Source organism: Octopus bimaculoides, chromosome 1 (assembly GCF_046866305.1).
Source record: "Octopus bimaculoides isolate indiv1 chromosome 1, ASM4686630v1, whole genome shotgun sequence".
Taxonomy (NCBI): domain Eukaryota; kingdom Metazoa; phylum Mollusca; class Cephalopoda; order Octopoda; family Octopodidae; genus Octopus; species Octopus bimaculoides.
The window spans coordinates 72,322,217-72,341,273 of NC_142928.1; the positions used below are offsets into that span (position 1 = coordinate 72,322,217).

A 19,057-nucleotide genomic window follows, 5' to 3' on the forward strand; every position below is an offset into this window, starting at 1 on the left:
ATCTTTGTATTTTGAGAGTTTCTCCGTTTCTTTTAGAGATACATTGTCATCTGTTGTTATTGATAAATTGATTAGAAGGCATTTTTTTCTTGGTAATCTCTGACAGCTATATCCGGCCTATTAGCCTTGTTTTTGTTTGTTCTTTTCCAAATAACTTTATCAAATACATTACCATCATCAGTAACTCTGTGTTTCTAACTTGGTGCCATTAGTTGAAAAATCGGTAGAGAATGTATTTCTCTTGCTTTTTTTGTTCACTCTTTTCAATTGTTCTATAAAGTTTCTTAGACTAGATACAGTTACTACATTCCTAAGCTAACTGTCTGCTACTTTAGTTTCACAACACAGATCCAAGAAATACTTTATTTTACCAGTAATAAAGATCATGTGCCAAACCATTGTGAAATTTATCTATAGAAAAACCTGTTATCAAAAGAAGAGATTATTCTTAGAAGAAAAACACCAGTCATATCATCTGGTTGCTAACACCATTCATACCTTTACAGCAGTCAAAAGAATCTTATCTAATACTGAATGAGAAGTCTATCTCGTTGCATAGCATGAATGGTAATTACGTAATTTCTTTCTTAAGATGTATATTTCCCTAAAAAGTACATGTATTTGTGTGTATTTCAAAATATAGCTAACTGGAATATTCTACAGGGAGATTATTTGAAATTAAGAATACAAGGGATGAGATAATATATATATATATATATAATGTAGTATCTGGTGCTGGTGTCACATAAAAAGCACTGGTGCTGGTGCCACATAAAAATCACTCAGTACACTTTGTAAAGTTGTTGGCATTAGGAAGAGCATCCAGCCATAGAAATCATGCCACAACTGACAATGGAGCCTGGTGTGGCCTCCAGCCTTACTGCCTCCTGTCAGATCATTCAACCAAAGCCAGCATGGAAAATGGATGTTAAATGATGGTAATTATATGTGTGTGTGTGTGTGTTTGTGTATGTATATATGTATATATATATATATATATATATATATATATATATATGTATATGCATGTATGTATATATCATCATCGTTTAACAACCAATTTCCATGCTAGCATGGGTTGGACAATTTGACTGAGGACTGGCGAACCAGATGGCTACGCTAGGCTCCAATCTGATTTGGCAGAGTTTCTACAGCTGGATGCCCTTCCTAATGGCAACCACTCTGAGAGTGTAGTGGGTGCTTTTACGTGCCACTGGCACGAAGGCCAGTCAGGCGGTACTGGCAACGGCCATGCTCAAAATGGTGTATTTTATGTGCCACCTGTGCAGGAGCCAGTCCGGTGGCACTGGCAATGACCTTGCTCAAATGTCTTTTCACGTGCCACTAGCACAAGTGCCAGGAAGGCGACGCTGGTAACGTTTACGTTCAAATGGTGCTATTTACGTGCCACTGGCGTGGAAGCCAGACAGCTACTCTGGCAACGATCATGCTCAGATGGTGCTCTTAGCGCTCCACTGGTACAGGTGCCATCATGATTTCGCTTTCGCTTGCCCCAACAGGTCTTCGCAAGCCAAGTTTAGTGTCCAATGAAGGAGATGTTGGCATGGGTGCCACATGATATATATATATATATATATATATATATATCATAGGGTGTGGTGGGTAAATTATCACCATTTTATATTTTTCATTTCATGCATGCACATTGTTTGTTTTTGATTTTGTCGGCTACACAGTATATTAAGGTCAGCTGGGCCCGAGCACCTTGTGGTTGGGAGGCAAACTTTTCACCATACAACCATACCTGTATATACATTCACATACCTCTGCCTCCACCACACACATATAAAACCATAAAATCAGGAAGTATGAGAGGGGATATGGTTAATTTCTTCTGCCGCAAGACTTTTTAGGAGATTCATATGCCTTGCAGTCCATATAAGATGTTCTTTGAAATGAAAATGAGATACAGTATAAAAATTCAATGCAGAATGGAGCTGATACTGAAATACTTGTTACAAATTATCATCATCATCATTATGTTATATGTTTCTTTTTAAAATTCCATTCTTGTAGTGTTAGATTTGGGTGGGTCTAGCATCCATTTATGCTGGCAACATGATAGCTTGCATTTAGTGAGTTACTCTCACATTCCAAATAGAGTTACTATACTTACCTGCTGCTTGAAAAATTGATTCTCCTAGACAGGTGACAACAGTATTATTATCATCATTATCATCATTATCACTTAATATCAATCTTACATGCTAGCATGGCTTGGATGATTTGACAGGATCTGATATTCTGGAGGATTGTGTTGAGCCCCAGTGTCTGTTTTGGCATGGTTTTTTTTTATAGTTGGATGCTCTTCTCAATATCTTTATAGGTGCTTTTTTAGTGGTATTCATAATAATCATTATCATTTAACGTTTATTGTTCATACTGGCATGGGTTGGATGGTATGACCAGAGTTGGCAAGCTGAGAAGCTGCACAAGACTCCAGTCTGATTTGGCATGGTTTCTACAGATGGATGCCCTTCCTAATTCCAACCACTATAGAGTGTGTTGGAAGATTTTACGTTGTACCACATGGGTGCTTTTATGTGGTACCACCACGAGTGCTTTACATCACCATAAGGATTGGTCTTAACACTTCTGCTGAAAGGTATGGGTCTTCTTGAGCACGGCCAGGCACCAGGTATCTCAGTTCTTTGCCATCTCACCTGAAAGGTTCAGCTTCCTGATGTTGTTCTCCAGTACTTCATCCCATGTCTTCCTGGGTCTTTCATTTCCACATATTCTATCCACTTTAAAAGATCAGCACTTCTTCATTAACTAGCACTGTAAATTGGTGGGATTAGGAAAGGTATCCAACCCCAGCTGCAGAAGCCATGCCAAAACATAAATTGGTAAACGATGTCTCTGTACTCATTGGATTCTGTCAAACTATCCAACCCATGCCGGCATGATGGATAGTCATTAAATGATGTTGATGATGATGATATATAACATTGATTATGATGTTCTAATATAAAACAATTAATATGCTTTTTACTTGACTTTTTACATAAGTTCTGTCAGTATGTTTTCATTTCCTTGTATTTCATTTCTTCAGTAAAAACAATGAGTTCAATTATTTAGTAAGAGATTTTGTGTTTGAGAAAATAACTTAGTGAAATAATGAGACGAAATTTGAAAAAAAAAACAAGGTTTCACAAGACAAAAATTTCTCTTTCTTTTTTATTTGTTTCAGTCATTGGACTGTGGTCATGCTGGGGCACCACATTGAAGAGTTTAGTCAAATAAATTGGCCCCTAGTACTTACTATCTTTTAAGTCTAGTACTTATTCAAATGGTCTTTTTACACCAAACCTCTAAGTTACAGAGATGTAAACAAACCAACATTGGTTGTCAAGTGATGGTGAGGGGCCAAACACAGACATAAACACAGACAAACAGATAGACACATACATACACATACACATGCACTCACTCTCTCTCTCACACGCACACGCGCGCGCGCACACACACACACACACACACACACACACACACTCTCTCTCTCTCTCTCACACCCACACACACACACACACACACATGACTGGCTTCCACACAGGTTCACTTGCAAGGTATTAGTTGACTGGGGCTATAGTAGAAGGTACTTGCTCATGGTGGTGTGCAGTGGGACAGAATCCAAAACCTTGTAATTGCAAAGTGAGATTCTTAACTGCATAGCCATAGCTGCATCTACAGAAATAAAGATGTACTTGGCATCACAAACCTGTAGGTTACAATGGAATGTGACCACTGGTAATCAATCGGAGGCTCTTTTTTAATAGTTCAAAGACAAGTGAAAAATATGTTTCATTACACAACTTGCTTTGATTCCAATTTTCAGGCCGTCTTAGTCTCAAGATAATGTAATATTAAAATGAAATTTTGCAAAGAACAAATAAAACATAATTTTCTTTTTGTAGTATATGGAAATTTCAACAAATAATTTAACAAAAACACTAGATTACTTTTTATATTAAGTATGATTTTACCATTAATGCAAATATATATTTAGTATTGATCTGGGGTCACAGACTTGAGATTTCTCACCAACTGAAGAAAGCCAGATATTAGGACTTGGTTTATTGGGTCTTGTCAAAGGATGGCACACAGCTTTATTCCCTGTTGAAGTTAACTGCTGTGTTTTTTTTTAGCAAGAGTGGCACACTATTTCCTGTTGAGAAGATTAATTTGGAACACAAGCAATTGAAGAAAGCCATCAAGGAGACAGCCATAGTAGCCGAAACTAATTCAAGGTGGTTGTTGTTGATGAGAGTCCATGCTAACATCTGTTCTATAGGCAAAGGCTAATTTAGTCATCACTGCCCAACTCAGGGGAAGCATACAGACTAAGAAGCAAAATGCTTGTGATACTGAGGCACTTACTTGTACATATATAGATGGGTTTTAAATGTTGCAAAAAGCTTAGTGCCAGAAAAGCCTGCAATATTGTAAATTAGCTCCTACAGTTTGTGCGTGGGGCAAAGCATCTCTGGTGTTTATTTCACTTTATTTCTCCTTTAATATGAGCATTATTTGCATAAAGATTAGAGAGATGAGCTAAGTGATCTCAGAGGTTATTCTGGTTTGTCTTAAATATGCAAATTCATTATCCCCCTAAGATAATCAGTACTGAGATCATTTAATTACATAAGAATGATAATCTCTCTTATCTCATGGTGCACCCTGTCTAGTTTCTGTGGACAAAGAGGAGATAACCCCTCTGAAATGCTTACATCCCACAGTCTTGGTAGGTGGTGCTGAGAGGTGATTTTGGTGTATTTACACCATTTGTCTTCAGTAAGAAATTGGTTTCATAACAAAACACTGTGAATGGCTTTCTTATGGGTTTGAATATGCCCCAAGCATATTTCAACCAGTATTTAATTAACTATATTCTTTTTTTAGAGTATAATCAATAAATAGTCTTATCAGCCTTTTCAAAAGAAACTAATATGAATATAATTCCACATATGGATATAATTTATATTTTTATTGGCTGTGACTTATACAATGTAATTATTGTTGTTGTTGGCACTCTGTCGCTTACGATGTCGAGGGTTCCAGTTGATCCAATCAACGGAACAGCTTGCTCGTGAAATTAACGGGCAAGTGGCTGAGCACTCCACAGACATGTGTACCCTTAACGTAATTCTCGGGGATATTTAGCGTGACACAGTGTGACAAGGCTGGCCCTTTGAAATACGGGTACAACATAAACCGAAAGAAAGAGTGAGAGAAAGTTGTGGTGGAAGAGTACAGCAGGGTTCGCCACCATCCCTGCCAGAGCCTCGTGGAGCTTTAGGTGTTTTTGCTCAATAAACACTCACAACGCCTGGTCTGGGAATCGAAATCGCGATCCTATGACCGCGAGTCCGCTGCCCTAACCACTGGGCCATTGTGCCTCCACACAATGTAACTATATATTGGACTGAATATATAGACACTAGGGTAAGAAAATTGTCAATTATAAGTTAAATTATTACATCATTTACACACAAAAGGGAGTAATTTATTTAATGTTTTATCAGTCAAGCTCTCTCACAACTACTGATCTTTTTTATTACCACTCATTCAATTTTTAGGTCTTTCAATATATAATATAATTACAACATTAGCAATTATTATGCTATTAGAAATGCTGGAAAATAGAAAAAATAGAAAAATAGAAAAAGGACCCTGTAATAACACAAAATTTCAAGCTGAATAGTCATAAATGTAACTGAATTTTAAAAATATTCATATCTCAAAGCATTTGTTTTCCAACAATAACAACAACAACAACTACATTCTGTAATTAACAACATATTTAATTGATCACAGTTTAATGGATTCTATTGAAAAACTGTCATTTTGGGCCTTTTAAAAGCACTACAAAAGAGGAAGATGCCTTCTCTAAAAATATTTCAATGAGCATAACTAAAGATGCTAGTCAATATTATACATTGGTGAGCTGGCCAGAAAATTTACATAACAGTCCTTGTAATGTTTAAAAATTGTTTGAATGTGACGTATTGTAGTTTCAGATTTAAATGAAGGGCTTCCTTTTATGACAGTAAAATTTGTGAAGTTTATCATGACAGGCATGTAATTCTCAATTAAGCAACAATAAATTCATGCAGACGAAATGTAAAGTAAAAGGGTGTAGGAAAATCCATTTGTCATCTTGTGTGCTCTTGTAAAACTGTTGCTTACTTAATTTCTGCCAATTTCTGTAAACGAAATATAGTTTGAGCATTATACATTATATTTTATACATGCTATCATATAGCATTTTGTTTTTTTCCAAAACATTTTTCAATTTTTATAAAAAATAGTCCATTAGCAAATATTATTTTGCTATAGTATATATTATGAGTTATAGCTACCTTACATACCTGTGTATATATATCATTCTTAATTACAGCTTTTTTTTATTTCAACAATAAACTACTTAATTGTATTTAGATTTATGAAAATTATATAAATATTTTCTTTAAGCATGTTTGAAATTTGTGCGCTTCTATTTTTATGTACGTGTGCGTGTTTATATGCATGTGTGTGTGTATATATATATATAAATATATATGTATATATATAAAAATTCAGGATTCAAGTAAATCAGGTCCTTAAATAGTAAAGCACCAAGGTCAGGCCAGTCAAATTGCTATTGCGTACAAACAGTATCTGAGGAACAAATATGTACTTACTAAAGTAAACACGCATTTATATTCCAGTTGTATGTACAATCACAAATGGCTGACTGAATATACTATGAGTCTCAAGGCTGTACATAGGTACAAACACTGCACCAATTGTACTGCACTCAATAGACTCCAAATCCATGTGAACTGCAGGTTTCAAGTAAGGTGAATAATAAGCAAATAACAACAGATGGATTGTGGTTCACTGACTACAACTGTTTCGGACATGTTTTTTTATTGATGAATAGAATTATGTCATGCAAAAAAAAAAAAAAGATGCTTTCATCAGGTGAATATATGTATGAATTAAACATTTCAAAACATCTTAAATTCCAAAGCAAATGCCATTTCATGACACTCTGACCAAAATTTAGAGAGTCACAAAATAGCATTTGCTTTGGAATTTAAGATGCTTTGAAATGCTTAATTCGTACATATATTCACCTGATGAAAACGGGTTTCTCTTTTGCATGATGTAATAATTCTTTTCAATAAATACACATCTGAAACAACTGTAGTGAGTGAAACACAACCCATCTGTTATTTGTTTATCTATCTATCTATCTATCTATCTATCTATCTATCTACCTACCTATCTATCTATCTATATATATATAGGTATAGTAGAACAAATGAGAAATAGAATTCAATACCTGAATGTATATACTTATTTTATTTTTAATTGGCAGAAAATCACGAAAGTAACTCAAGGGTCAAGAGTTTCATGCATGGCACTTGGCACTTATCAAATTAGGTTTGATAAGTGCTATGAATGTAACTATCAGCCCTTGAGTCACTTTTGTAACTTTCTCATGATTAAAAGTAATGAAAGTATATATACACACATGCATATATTTATATATATACACACAGACACACACATATATATGCATGCAAATTTTTGTGTTTATCTAGTCATTTATTTCTACATATAAAATACAAAGAATCAACTAAACTAACAAGCTTCCACTTTCTTCCTTTTTGTTACTTAAATAGTTAAAAAAACTCTCAAAATTATTCACAACCTGCTGCAAAAGAACTTTCCTATCCCTTAATTGTTATCCTTAAAAAGAGGATTAGGATTAGTCAAATCTTTTGTTGCCTTTATTTATACTATCACGTAAGTCTGGTTCTGAATGAAAAGTATGCATTTTACCATTTTCTTCCTCAGCTGCTTCTTCTGAAGCTGATTTTTGTAGTTGCTTCAGTTTGTCAATACGCTTTCGATCTGGTTCGAAAGAAGCAAAAAGTTCATGAAAACTATGACATCTTTCAGCATGATCATTGACTTCATTTTCAGCAACTTTTTCAAATGATATTGGACTGTCAGTAGCATTGACAAATTCTCTTGCAGATGATATACTCCAGCGACTCCTACTTTTATTTGATGAAGCTGGTGATGACTTTTCTCTCTGTTTTTCATTATTAGAAGATTCATTTGGTGTTTCTCCACCTTGTTCATCTCTCACATTATCATCAGACGAAGAGAGGCACTTCTCAGAGCTTTGTGACCGTTGTCTAGGTATGGGTAAAGGAGGTTTAGAAGCAGTGGAACTATCTTCTGTAGCTAAATTTTCATCAGAGAGTAATGGCTGAGGACTCTCATTTTCTTGCATCATCATTTGTTGAGCTATTACTATTTTTTGTCTTGCTTTTGCTTCATGTCGCTGTTTTACATTTCGTGGAGTCATAACTTTAGAAGATGATTGACTTTTTGGAGAAGATTTTGAGCTTTGTGAATCATCAGAAAACTTATTTCCTTGTTCTTCACTAATTTCACTGATTGGTCGTCTTTCATGTCTCGACCTGGTCCTAACTTTACGATGACGATCTTCATCACTTGAGCTGAAAAGATCCAACATTTTGGCTATACCTTTTGAAACTGGTCGTTTTTTCTGTTGTACCATTTCAGCCGAACTGTCACTTGAACATGACTGTTCTTGCCTTAATTGTTGCTGGAAGTTTTGTTTTGAAATATTTCCATTTTCCTGAATTTCTCTATTTCCATTACTACTCTGGGATTGACTACTAGAAGTAGTGTGTTTCATATCAAAATCAGGTGGTGTTGACTTTCTATGATTTCTTTCGTCATCTCGTCCTGATTTACGATGTAGACTAGAAGATCGTGGCGGAGGTTTGGGTCGAGGTGTACCATTAATTAGTCTTGAACTACCGTCTGAAGTGTCAGATCGTGCAGAAGATTTTGACCGTGATCCTTTTTCTACTGTTATTGAGGACAAATATACACTTGGACCATCATTACCTTCTTTACCACTATTTCTACTCTGGAATTTCTTACTTTCTTGGTTCATTTCATTTGCTAGTGACCTCCTTTGGCGTCTTGTTCTTGCACGCCGTGTAGGAACATCAGAAGTAGACAATACTGAATCTCCTGATGCATCTTCAGTTTTGATTAAAGGTGATTCAGTAACTGAAGGAGAATTTGATGTCTGAGATTCAGTTTTTATTGGGTATTTGCTACCAATATCTTTCACTGGAACTTGCATTAATTCTCGATATCTTTGACTAGTGGTTAATCCATGGTCAGATGTTGACAAGTAGCGCATGTCAGAATGAAATGAGTCTGAACTGACATGTCCAGTTGTATTATCATACAGCTGGGAAAATGAAGAAGATAATCTAAAACAATGGCTTTCTTGGCTTGAATATGGAGAAGAAAAATTGCTTGGTTTGTTGCAGTCCAATAAGGTTTCATTGCCGATATTAAGTTGGGTGTAAATTTTTTCCAATTCATTAAGTGCTTCACTAAGTTTAGCTTTCCTGTTTACAAAATGTTCTGTATTAGATTTTTTGCTGCTTGAAGATTTAACATCAGCTGAAAGCATTGCACTTGTTGCAGGAGAGAATTTCTTGAGAGTGTTGAGAATTCTGTCAAGATTTGATTCATCTGCTTTGAGTATCTTTGATTTAATTTCTGAAAGCTTATCTTCGACTTGACTTGCAAGAACTTTAAGTTCCTCTATATTTTCTTCTGGTTGAGCAGGTGTGTAGGTAGTTGGCTTTTCATTGTCTCTAAAAGCAAACATGACATTATTATTTCCTTCCTGGATATTCTTAATTAGAAAGGCTAAATCATCACCAGATGGAGAACGTTCAACCAAACCTGTGTTGATGAGTTTCTCTTTCAGCACAGAGGGATCTAGTTGATAGTTACCATTGACAACATTTTCATACTGTTTCTCTCCTAGTTTAGTCATAGATTGGTACATCAAATTTCCATGGTTGCCTTCTTGAAGTTGTAAAAGATTTTGTTGGGAAGAAAACTCAGGACGTTCTGCAGAGGGACCGCTATTACAAGCAGCCTTTAACATTTGAGAATGAACTTCTAATTGATCTCCATGGTAAGACCCTGAATGATAAGACAGGGGCCTTTTTGGTGAACTTGATTTGTGAGACATGTCCGAATGGCTGCCAAATATCTTTCTTTGACTATTTGACATTCTGTTACCAAGGACTGGCTGTAGATCCAAAAGAACTTCATCTAATGCATTCATATTAGCAATCTTGTTTGAAGATTTGAGACTTGAAGTTGAATATGGTTTGGATTGAGGTTTATTATCAGCATTAGATGCTGGAAAAGAAGGTAAGGAAAAAGGTTTCATATGCTGAGTAGATGCTGCATCCATTTGACAAGAAGTAAATGCTTTTGTAGAATCAATTTCAGTTGAGTTCTTTCTTTCTGAAGGACTTTCTTTCATAAGATGATCAAAGTTTGTTAATTCCTCAATTTCTTTCCAAAAAGGGTCTTCAGAAAAGGGGATTGTTTCTAGAGTTCTGGCTGTAACTCGTTCAATACTAACTGGTCCTTGATGACTGTCCATTTGAGGTGACCATATCTCTGAATCTTTGAGTTTTTCTTGCATTCCACCAATCAAATTTTTCCAGTTACCATGTTCTGCATTTCTTCTGTTTGATACCATTTGACTAATGCTATGGTCAGATGTTATATCACTTTTCCTTCTGAGGAAATTTCCAGTTGGTATGTTGGTATTGTTTATATCCTGAGGATACAATACAGTTTTCTTCTCATTTGTTTTCAATTCCAAAGTAGTAGATCCACTATTTGGTGCAGAAGCAGCTGTATGATGCTTTGGAATAAAAAACTGATAATCTTTGTTTGTCAGTGGGCTGGAGGCTGGTATAAGTGTATCACCTGTGTTATTACTTGAAAAATTTCTTACTGGAAGGAAAAGAGGGCTGTCTATTGTTGGTGATTTATTTATTCCTTCATGATAGCTATGGCTGAGACCATTTGCAGTTGTGTTATTTACATCTGGTGATATTTGGAGAAGACTTTTGTTTATATCGACCATAATTTTTGAATGGGTTTTACCTTTAAATAAGTCACCATCAGATATAGACCCAGTTTGTGAAAGACTTCTGGTCATATTGCTTTTACTCATATTTTTATTTACATTAACTGGTTTGGTAGGTACATCTGAAGAATAAGGCTTTGTCGCTACAGAATCTTCATCGATAACAGCTAAATATTTTGACCACTCACTCGCCATATGTTTTACTGTTGTTGGCAAATGGTTCTCCCCAATGTCAGGAATTTCTCCTGTTTTACTGTCTACTGGTGGATTTTTGAGTGACGTTTTCATTTTAGTTTCCCACTTTTTCACTCTTTCAGCTACTTCAATGTCATATTCTACATCAGAAAACATTCCAGTATCTTTAATTGGTAAGGCTAACTCATTTTCTGGAGTTTCACTTTTACTACTAATATTAGCTTTAGTTGAGCTTACTATAGAGGGTGCAGAACAGCTTAAAGATTTTTTAATTACCTCAGGAGAGCTTTTTATTTTGTTAGATTCTGACACCAAAATACTTTCTGAAATAGTTATAAGTGGTTTATACTGGGTCATAGTTTCAGCATTTTCCAATGGCTTTGATGGCTGATTATCTCTCTGGTTTTGGTTAGCTGCTGGTTGGGCATTATCATGAGATTTTAGCCAAGACATACAAGATTGGAATGCACTACTCTCACAGACAGGGGACTGTGTAATTAAAACTGGCTCTGAAATTCTAATTGGGGTTGGGCGAAGAATTGGCTGTCTATCTTCAGTATAAATTTGTGAAGATGTAATGGGTTGTTTGTTTCTAGGAGTAACAGGAAGTAGTTTTGAACCTGTACACTGTTGTGACATTAAGACTGGTTCAGAGGACATTTTTAGTAGAACTGGTTTTGAAGTTGTTACTAATTCTGGAATTTTAGGCATAACTGGCTGTAACATTGGAATTGGTTCTGAGACCTTTGGTAAACCAGATGCTTCTGATGCTGATATAGGTTTCTCATTTTGTGAGTTTGAATGCTGTGTTAATTGAAGAGTATTATTGACACTTGTTGGTTCTATGTATTGCTTATTTGATTCTAACAGCTCATCAAGTGAATCTCCATCACTGTAAGATTTTGATGAATAATTTGTTGTATGTTTTATATTTGATTCTTTGGAATTTGAATCTATGCCTGTTTTAGATCTACGATTTTTTTGTTTTTGCTCAGCTTTGGATTTTTCCTTTTTTTGTTCTTGGAAAGGATGTTGATCCACTTTGGCGGGTAATTGAGGTGATTTTGGTTGTGTTGGAACATATGGCTGAAAACTCAATGGGCGAGTGTTCAATTGAGGATTATGCCCATTAGATAAGAGAAAAGCATTTTGCAAGGAACTATTTGTTTCAAAGTTTCTGTTTTGATTAATGAAATTTTCAGGTTGTTGTTGCTGAAATGTTTGTTGCTGAAATATTTGTTGTTGTTGTTGCTGCTGCTGCTGAGGAGGAGGAGGAGGAGGAGGACTGATACATTGGATATTGTTCCCAAAAGCAAAGGCTGTGGAATTTCTGTTTGGATTGCTTGCAGCTGCCTTCCTGTTTTCACACTGAAAATTTGTATTTATTATTTGAGAATCTGTTCCATTTCTATTTTCTTTCTGTAAAGAATTGTTGAAATTATTTGATAACCCAATATTTTGGTTATTTTTGCGAGGATATTCAACAACAACCATTCTTGGTTTTGGTTTTTCTGGTTGGCTTGGAGGTTTGTTATCTCTTTTGAATGTAAGAGGTGGAGACAAGCTTCCACTTGCAGTAAATCCTAGAGACATAGGTCGGTAGCAAGGAAAAGAAGCTGTCATTTGAGCTGGCTTTGAAACTTCTGTCTTTAGTTTTGGTTCTAGAACAATTTGATCACCTGAAATATTAAGATAATTTGTGTATTCTTGACCAGATCTAGCGGTTACACCTTCATATTCCCCTATGGAGGCTTTTCTACCTTTTCCACGGCCTGCTTGAACTTGGGAAAGTCTCTGACGAATTTGGTTTGAAATTTCAGAGTGTGGGTTGGTTTCTTCATCAGATGTGGGATAATTTTCCATTCTCTGTTGTCTCATTTCTTCTAACCGCTGAAACTTAGCTTTTTGAGGAATGGCTGCATTAACTCTGTTAGGATTACTCCATGTATTTTGATGGTCCTGCTTATTTCCACTTGAAGGTGATGGAATACCTGCATGTGGTCGATTGATTGAATTTGGCATGGTTTGGCTTTTGTTTTCTTGTTGTTGTTGTTGTTGTTGTTGTGGTGGTGGTGGTGGTGGAGTGATTAGTTTCCATTCTGTTGCTTTGGTTTTATCATGCCGTTTTGTCTTTTTTATCAAAAGTGGATTCCGTGTCCATCGCTTTGGTCCACTATCTCCTGAATCAGTGTCACTGTCCGATAGATTAATGTTAACGATATCATCTTCGGAGAACTGGCGCAAACATAATGGACGAGGACTTTTGCGTGGTTCATGACTAATAGCCCATTGTGGTCCAGATGTATCTTGTCTACTAGGGCTTAGATGTCGTCGAGGACCTTCACTTCTTGAACGATGACGTGCTTTGGTTTGACTATCACTAGGCACAGCAACTCTTCTTCCTTGTCTTTCATGTCTTTCCATCAAAGGGTCATCTGTTGCTTGACTGGTTGCTCTTGACCCTTGACCTCTAGACAGACTTTTCAGTTTCTCATCTGCACTCTGAAATTATATAAAAAGTAATACTTAAAGAAAATGACTAAATGTGAAAGAAATCATGTCATATATCTTTCAATTAAAAAAAATTACAAAAATATAACATTTGAAAACATAATTCTTGAAAGTATTAAAAGTCGCATGCAATCTTGAGATCATGGCTGTTGGAAAATGATTAATGTGGTGTATCTAAAATTATTACATCAAATTATAAAGAATTCAACTGTTGTAGTATTTGCACAGAATATGCAACATTACTTCTTTCTAACAAATTGAACATGTCTGTGTGATTAAGAAATTTCCCTATTATAGCCCTGGGTTGATCAGTGCCTTGTGAATGAATCTGGCAGATAGAAACTTTTGTATGTTATTGTCATTGTCATTGTTGTTGTTGGTACTGCTGTGTAACCATTGCCATCATTGTTGTCATCCTCTTGTCCTCATTGTTCTTGTCATTGTTACCACCATCACCAACACCACCACCACCACCACCACCACCACTGCCACTGCTGCTCCTCCCACCACTACCCTCATTTTAATGTCACATGGGTTAGATGGAATTTGTTGATGTGCATTTTCAATCAATGGATACACTTGTTGTTGCCAACCCTCATCTGTTTCCAAGTGAAGTAATATTTTCCCATGACCAGACACTGCTTGCATGACAGTAACGTTTATTTACAACAATTACATGATATCAAGGCAAGGAATCTGTAACACGTATACACACAAACACACACACACACATGTATATTCACACACACACACACACACACACATATATATATACATACATTTATATATATGTATTTACATACATATACACACACACACACACATATAAATTAAAGTAGACAGCAGTTTGTTGCAATGTTTCACCAAAAATTGGAAACTATAATCGTCACTAAATGTGACTTTGGTGTTAGAAACATCTACAATGCTAGAAATAAGAGCTAAAATGCTCTAATGCTGTAGTCAAAGCACATAATTGTATACATATGCACTGATAGGATTGTAATCGTCTGAAAACACTGTTCAAGAATTCTTTATACTGACCGTCAGTTTTGGAAATTTCTGTTGTCTCATTAGTAAGGATTGGCTCCACTTTGGCAGATTGTGGACTTAATTCTCTATCAGTATATATGTTTTTATCATAGAAGTGTATGGAGGATGTAGCAAATTGGTAATGTGTATACAGAAAATTAATGTAGACATCAGTTTGCAATGTTTCACCAAAAAGGAAAACTATAATCGTCACTAAATATGACTAGGGTGTTAGAAATACCTACATTGCTAGAAATAGGAGCCAAAATGCTCTAATGCATTTTAGCAGTTTTTATGTGTTTTGATTACAGCATTAGAGTATTTTAGCCCTCATTTCTTGCAATGTATGTGTTTCTAGCACCCTATTCACATTTATATATACATACATACATATATATATATATATATATATATATATATATATATATTTTCATTATTATATTAAGGGCATTATTACATGTACACATATACATGTACACACATATACACACATGAAAAAAACAAGATGAAAGTGCTGAAAATGTGCTAAATTCTTATACATATATTTGTTTGAATAAAACAAGTTTTATTTTTTAACATAGGAGATAAATATTTTTATTACACACACACACACACACACACACACACACACACACACACACACACACACACACACACACACACACACACATCAAGTAAAAATGCAAAAAATGCAAAGATATGTTTTCACATAGCAAAAGTTTTCATATACCAGTTTTACAGTTAAATTACTAGTGTATATTTTCAGAATGTGAGTTTTACATACACAACATGAAAAAAGAGAGAGTAAAAAAAAGAAATCACATATTACTGAAAAGTTTTTGTAGAACAGAAGTTTTACTGAATAAAGTTTAGTGCATGTTGTCACCCAGAGGCATTTTGCAGAGAAAGAAAATCCTATTGTACTAAGAAAAATCATATTTCACTGACTGGAGCTGTTTTTACTGTTGTTCAGCTTTGATCCTAAAATGCATTGACAAAACACACTTTGAACTTTGATAAGCTGAATGACAGTGAACAAAAAAATTTACAAACAAACCAGAAGCATTATAATCACTGGTTTATCAGGAACTTTAAAACAAACCATACATATTTTGTAATATTGTGGAAATAATGGAAAGAGCTATATTATTTTGGATAAAAAAGGAAAACCAATAACACAACAGCATTTGTATGATGTTTGTGTTAGAACTGCAATACTGGATGATAGTGAGATATGTGCCTTGAATATAGAGGACTTAAAATGACTGGAAAGGAATGAAGCAAGCATGTTCAACTGGATGTGTAATGTAAGTGTGCCTGAATGACAGTATAAGTTGGCTGAGAGAAAACTGGGCATAAGAGGAATCATATGTAGTGTACAAGGGAAAGATTGCATTGGTATGATCTTGTTATGCATATGAATGAGGACAGCTGTATAAAGAAGTGCCAGTCACTTAATGTGGTTGGAGCTCACATAAAAGTGTTCCAGAACAATCTGGGATGAAATAGTGAAGGCTGAACTCAGGACCTTGAACCTCACAGTGATGTTGACAAAGGACCACACCAGGTGATGATGACAAAGGACTGGGAAGGCTGGTGATATGCTGTTTTTTGAGAAGATCTGCCCATCTTGGAAGCAGTGTGTATGTGTATGTATATATATATAAATGCATAATCAATGTGTATGAATATATATATAAATGCACAATCTTCTTCAAATACCCCACTCCACTAATCATCTCTCTCTTGATACCACTTTATTTTTCTTGCTACCTGGAACCATTTCATTTGTTAGTTATTCTTCATGCATTAATATTGCTCCTTCTGTTCTTATGTTAAATTGGTTGACTCACCCACACCACTGAGCCACAAAATTAATCCTCCTCATGCACTATGGTTCTCTCTCTCTCTCTCTCTCTCTACTTCTCCAGACTACCCAACCATGTGTCAACTCTCTCTCTCTCTCATCTTCCTCTTGTCTGCTATATCATCACTGTTATCCTGCTACTCTCCCCACTACTCTCTTCTGTATCCTTCTACCTTCTCCAACTCATGCATCATTGGTCATCTCCACTCTTTATTCTCTACTCCCTACATCTACTCTTCAACCCTACCTAATCTTTACAGTTTTGTCTACCTCCCCTCACCTCTCCCATTCTTCCATCTTTTGCTCCCTCATACACTCTTGAAAACCCCCACCCCTACTCCTGTACCTTGAGGGGTCACATAGACACCTCATTACCACTATTTATTTCTTTGTAGCTCCTACACACCAGTACAGCCCTTTCTTCTAAATGTTAGTAGCCATGTAGCCTCTCTACAACAAAAACCTGCATGCTTGCATGGGTCAGATGGAATTTGTTGAAGAAAAGTTTCTACAGTTGGATACCCTTCCAATTGCCAATGCTCACCTGTTTCCAAGTAAGTTAATACTCCCCATGACCAGATATGTTTTTCACAGAAGAATGGAATGGAAATGAAGGACACTGCTGGCATGATGGTGACATTTGTTTACGCTGTCACATGCAGTCTAAGTAAAGAGACATTAACACACGCACACACACACACACACACATATGCATGCATGCATGTATGTGTGTATGTGTAAGGCTTTGGTCATCCCTGGTCTGTAGTAGAAGACACTTGCCCAAGGTACCATGCTGTGGGACTGAACTCAAGGTCATGTAGTTGGGAAGCAAACTTCTTACCACATAGCCATGCATGTGCCTAGTAATTGCATGTAGTATTATAAAATAGTGTAAAATGATAGTGTAGAATGAGGTAACCATATAATAATACAACTATATAGATGAGGAAATAATAACTTTCAAGATAGGAAAGTGATATGATTATAAGTATAAAGAGATTATGACGTAAATATCATTACAATATGGATGAAGTAAAAATAACTTTCTTTTCACGAGATGTTAATGCAAATGACAGTATAAAGTTTTAATATAGTATGAAATGACAAAACAATGTAAAATGATGGTGCTAATGTTAAATTTTAAAGTAAAATAAAAGAATATGTGATGTGATATTATGGGTACTACCCTGATAAAATAGAGATATATATAAAAAAGTAAAAATACTATAAAAAGTAAAAGATATATAGGTTAAGAGTAGGGGAAGAATATATGAGAAGGAAAATACTAAATAGAATGATTCCAGGTGGAAGGGTCCACTCTACCATATGTTGGTTTATTGTTACTTTGGTTCTAAGAAGGGTGTGTTGTTCATGTACAACATATATGCTAAATTCCAGCATGTGATAACCATCTGGATATTATTTAGAAATGGTGTGTTCATGAAGAAGATATGAGTTGTGTCCTTGGTATATACATTGCACTGTGTTCTATTGCCTTAGACAAAATCTTCCACCATATGTTGTATCCTTCAAATACCAAAAATAAGTTTAGAGAGCTGTTATGTTTCTCCTAGAAGGGTATCTGAATGAATGGAGATGTTAATGATATTTGAACTTGAAATCATTTGCAGTGAGATCAATATATACTTTTGAGAAAGAGCTGGTCATAACATTGCATTAATAAATAACACTTCTTATAGGTAGTTTTATTTAATAGTCTGGGAAAAGTACAATTATAACCTGATCCATGTCCTGTTTACATTACTGATATTGTTACTGGATCTTTTAGTTCTATATCTATTCAACTTAGGTAAATTAGAATAAGCAATACTTTGAGAAGTGCTGTTATCTACGTCGCAGTTGAATATTTATAAAGTATAAAGTGGGTGTATGTGTATACATCTAAATGACTCTCTCTCTCTCTCTCTCTCTCTCTCTTTCTCTTTGTATGAGTGTATATATATATATATATATATATATATATATATATATGGGAGAATTTACGAAAAAAACAACAACAGACGAGGACAGGTGGTGTAAACAACAAAAGGATGTATTAGTTTAACGCTCGGGAATACAGAAAATCTTTAACGTTTCAAGCTACGCTCCTTAACAGAAAGAATACGGAGAAAACAAGGAGAAAAACACGGAGAAAAAAAAATTGAATGTTTTGTCAGCAATCAATCATGGCGAATGCCTGACAGGAAGTTGCCGGACAGGAAGTTCACACAGGAGAGCTAAGAAAAAGGGGAGATAACAAAAGAGGAAAGAAATGGTATATATGTAAATTGTGTATGGCAGAAAAATATATAATCCTTATGAACTCACATGAACCAGGAGGCTACCTGAACTCCAGGACTGAAGCTGTGAGAAGTTGTCCACATTTTCGGAAATTTTTACTTAAAAATTGGAAAACCTAG

The 19,057-nt window shown here is 35.4% G+C and overlaps 1 protein-coding gene across 13 annotated transcripts in view; it reads right to left on the reverse strand.

Moving 5' to 3' along the window:
* Positions 1 to 5,804: 5,804 nt before the first annotated feature.
* The window catches only part of LOC106879036 (uncharacterized), a 232,079-nt gene continuing 218,826 nt past the window's right edge, over positions 5,805 to 19,057 (reverse strand). For 7 of the 13 annotated variants that reach the window (XM_014928443.3, XM_014928441.3, XM_014928442.3 and 4 more), the window contains one exon: positions 5,805 to 13,732. In XM_014928443.3, the coding sequence (XP_014783929.2) occupies positions 7,781 to 13,732 (5,952 nt within the window). In that variant the 3' untranslated portion in view covers positions 5,805 to 7,780. The remainder of the gene's footprint in view (positions 13,733 to 19,057) is intronic. The other 6 variants (XM_089352240.1, XM_014928444.3, XM_089352231.1 and 3 more) reach the window with 1 other exon arrangement.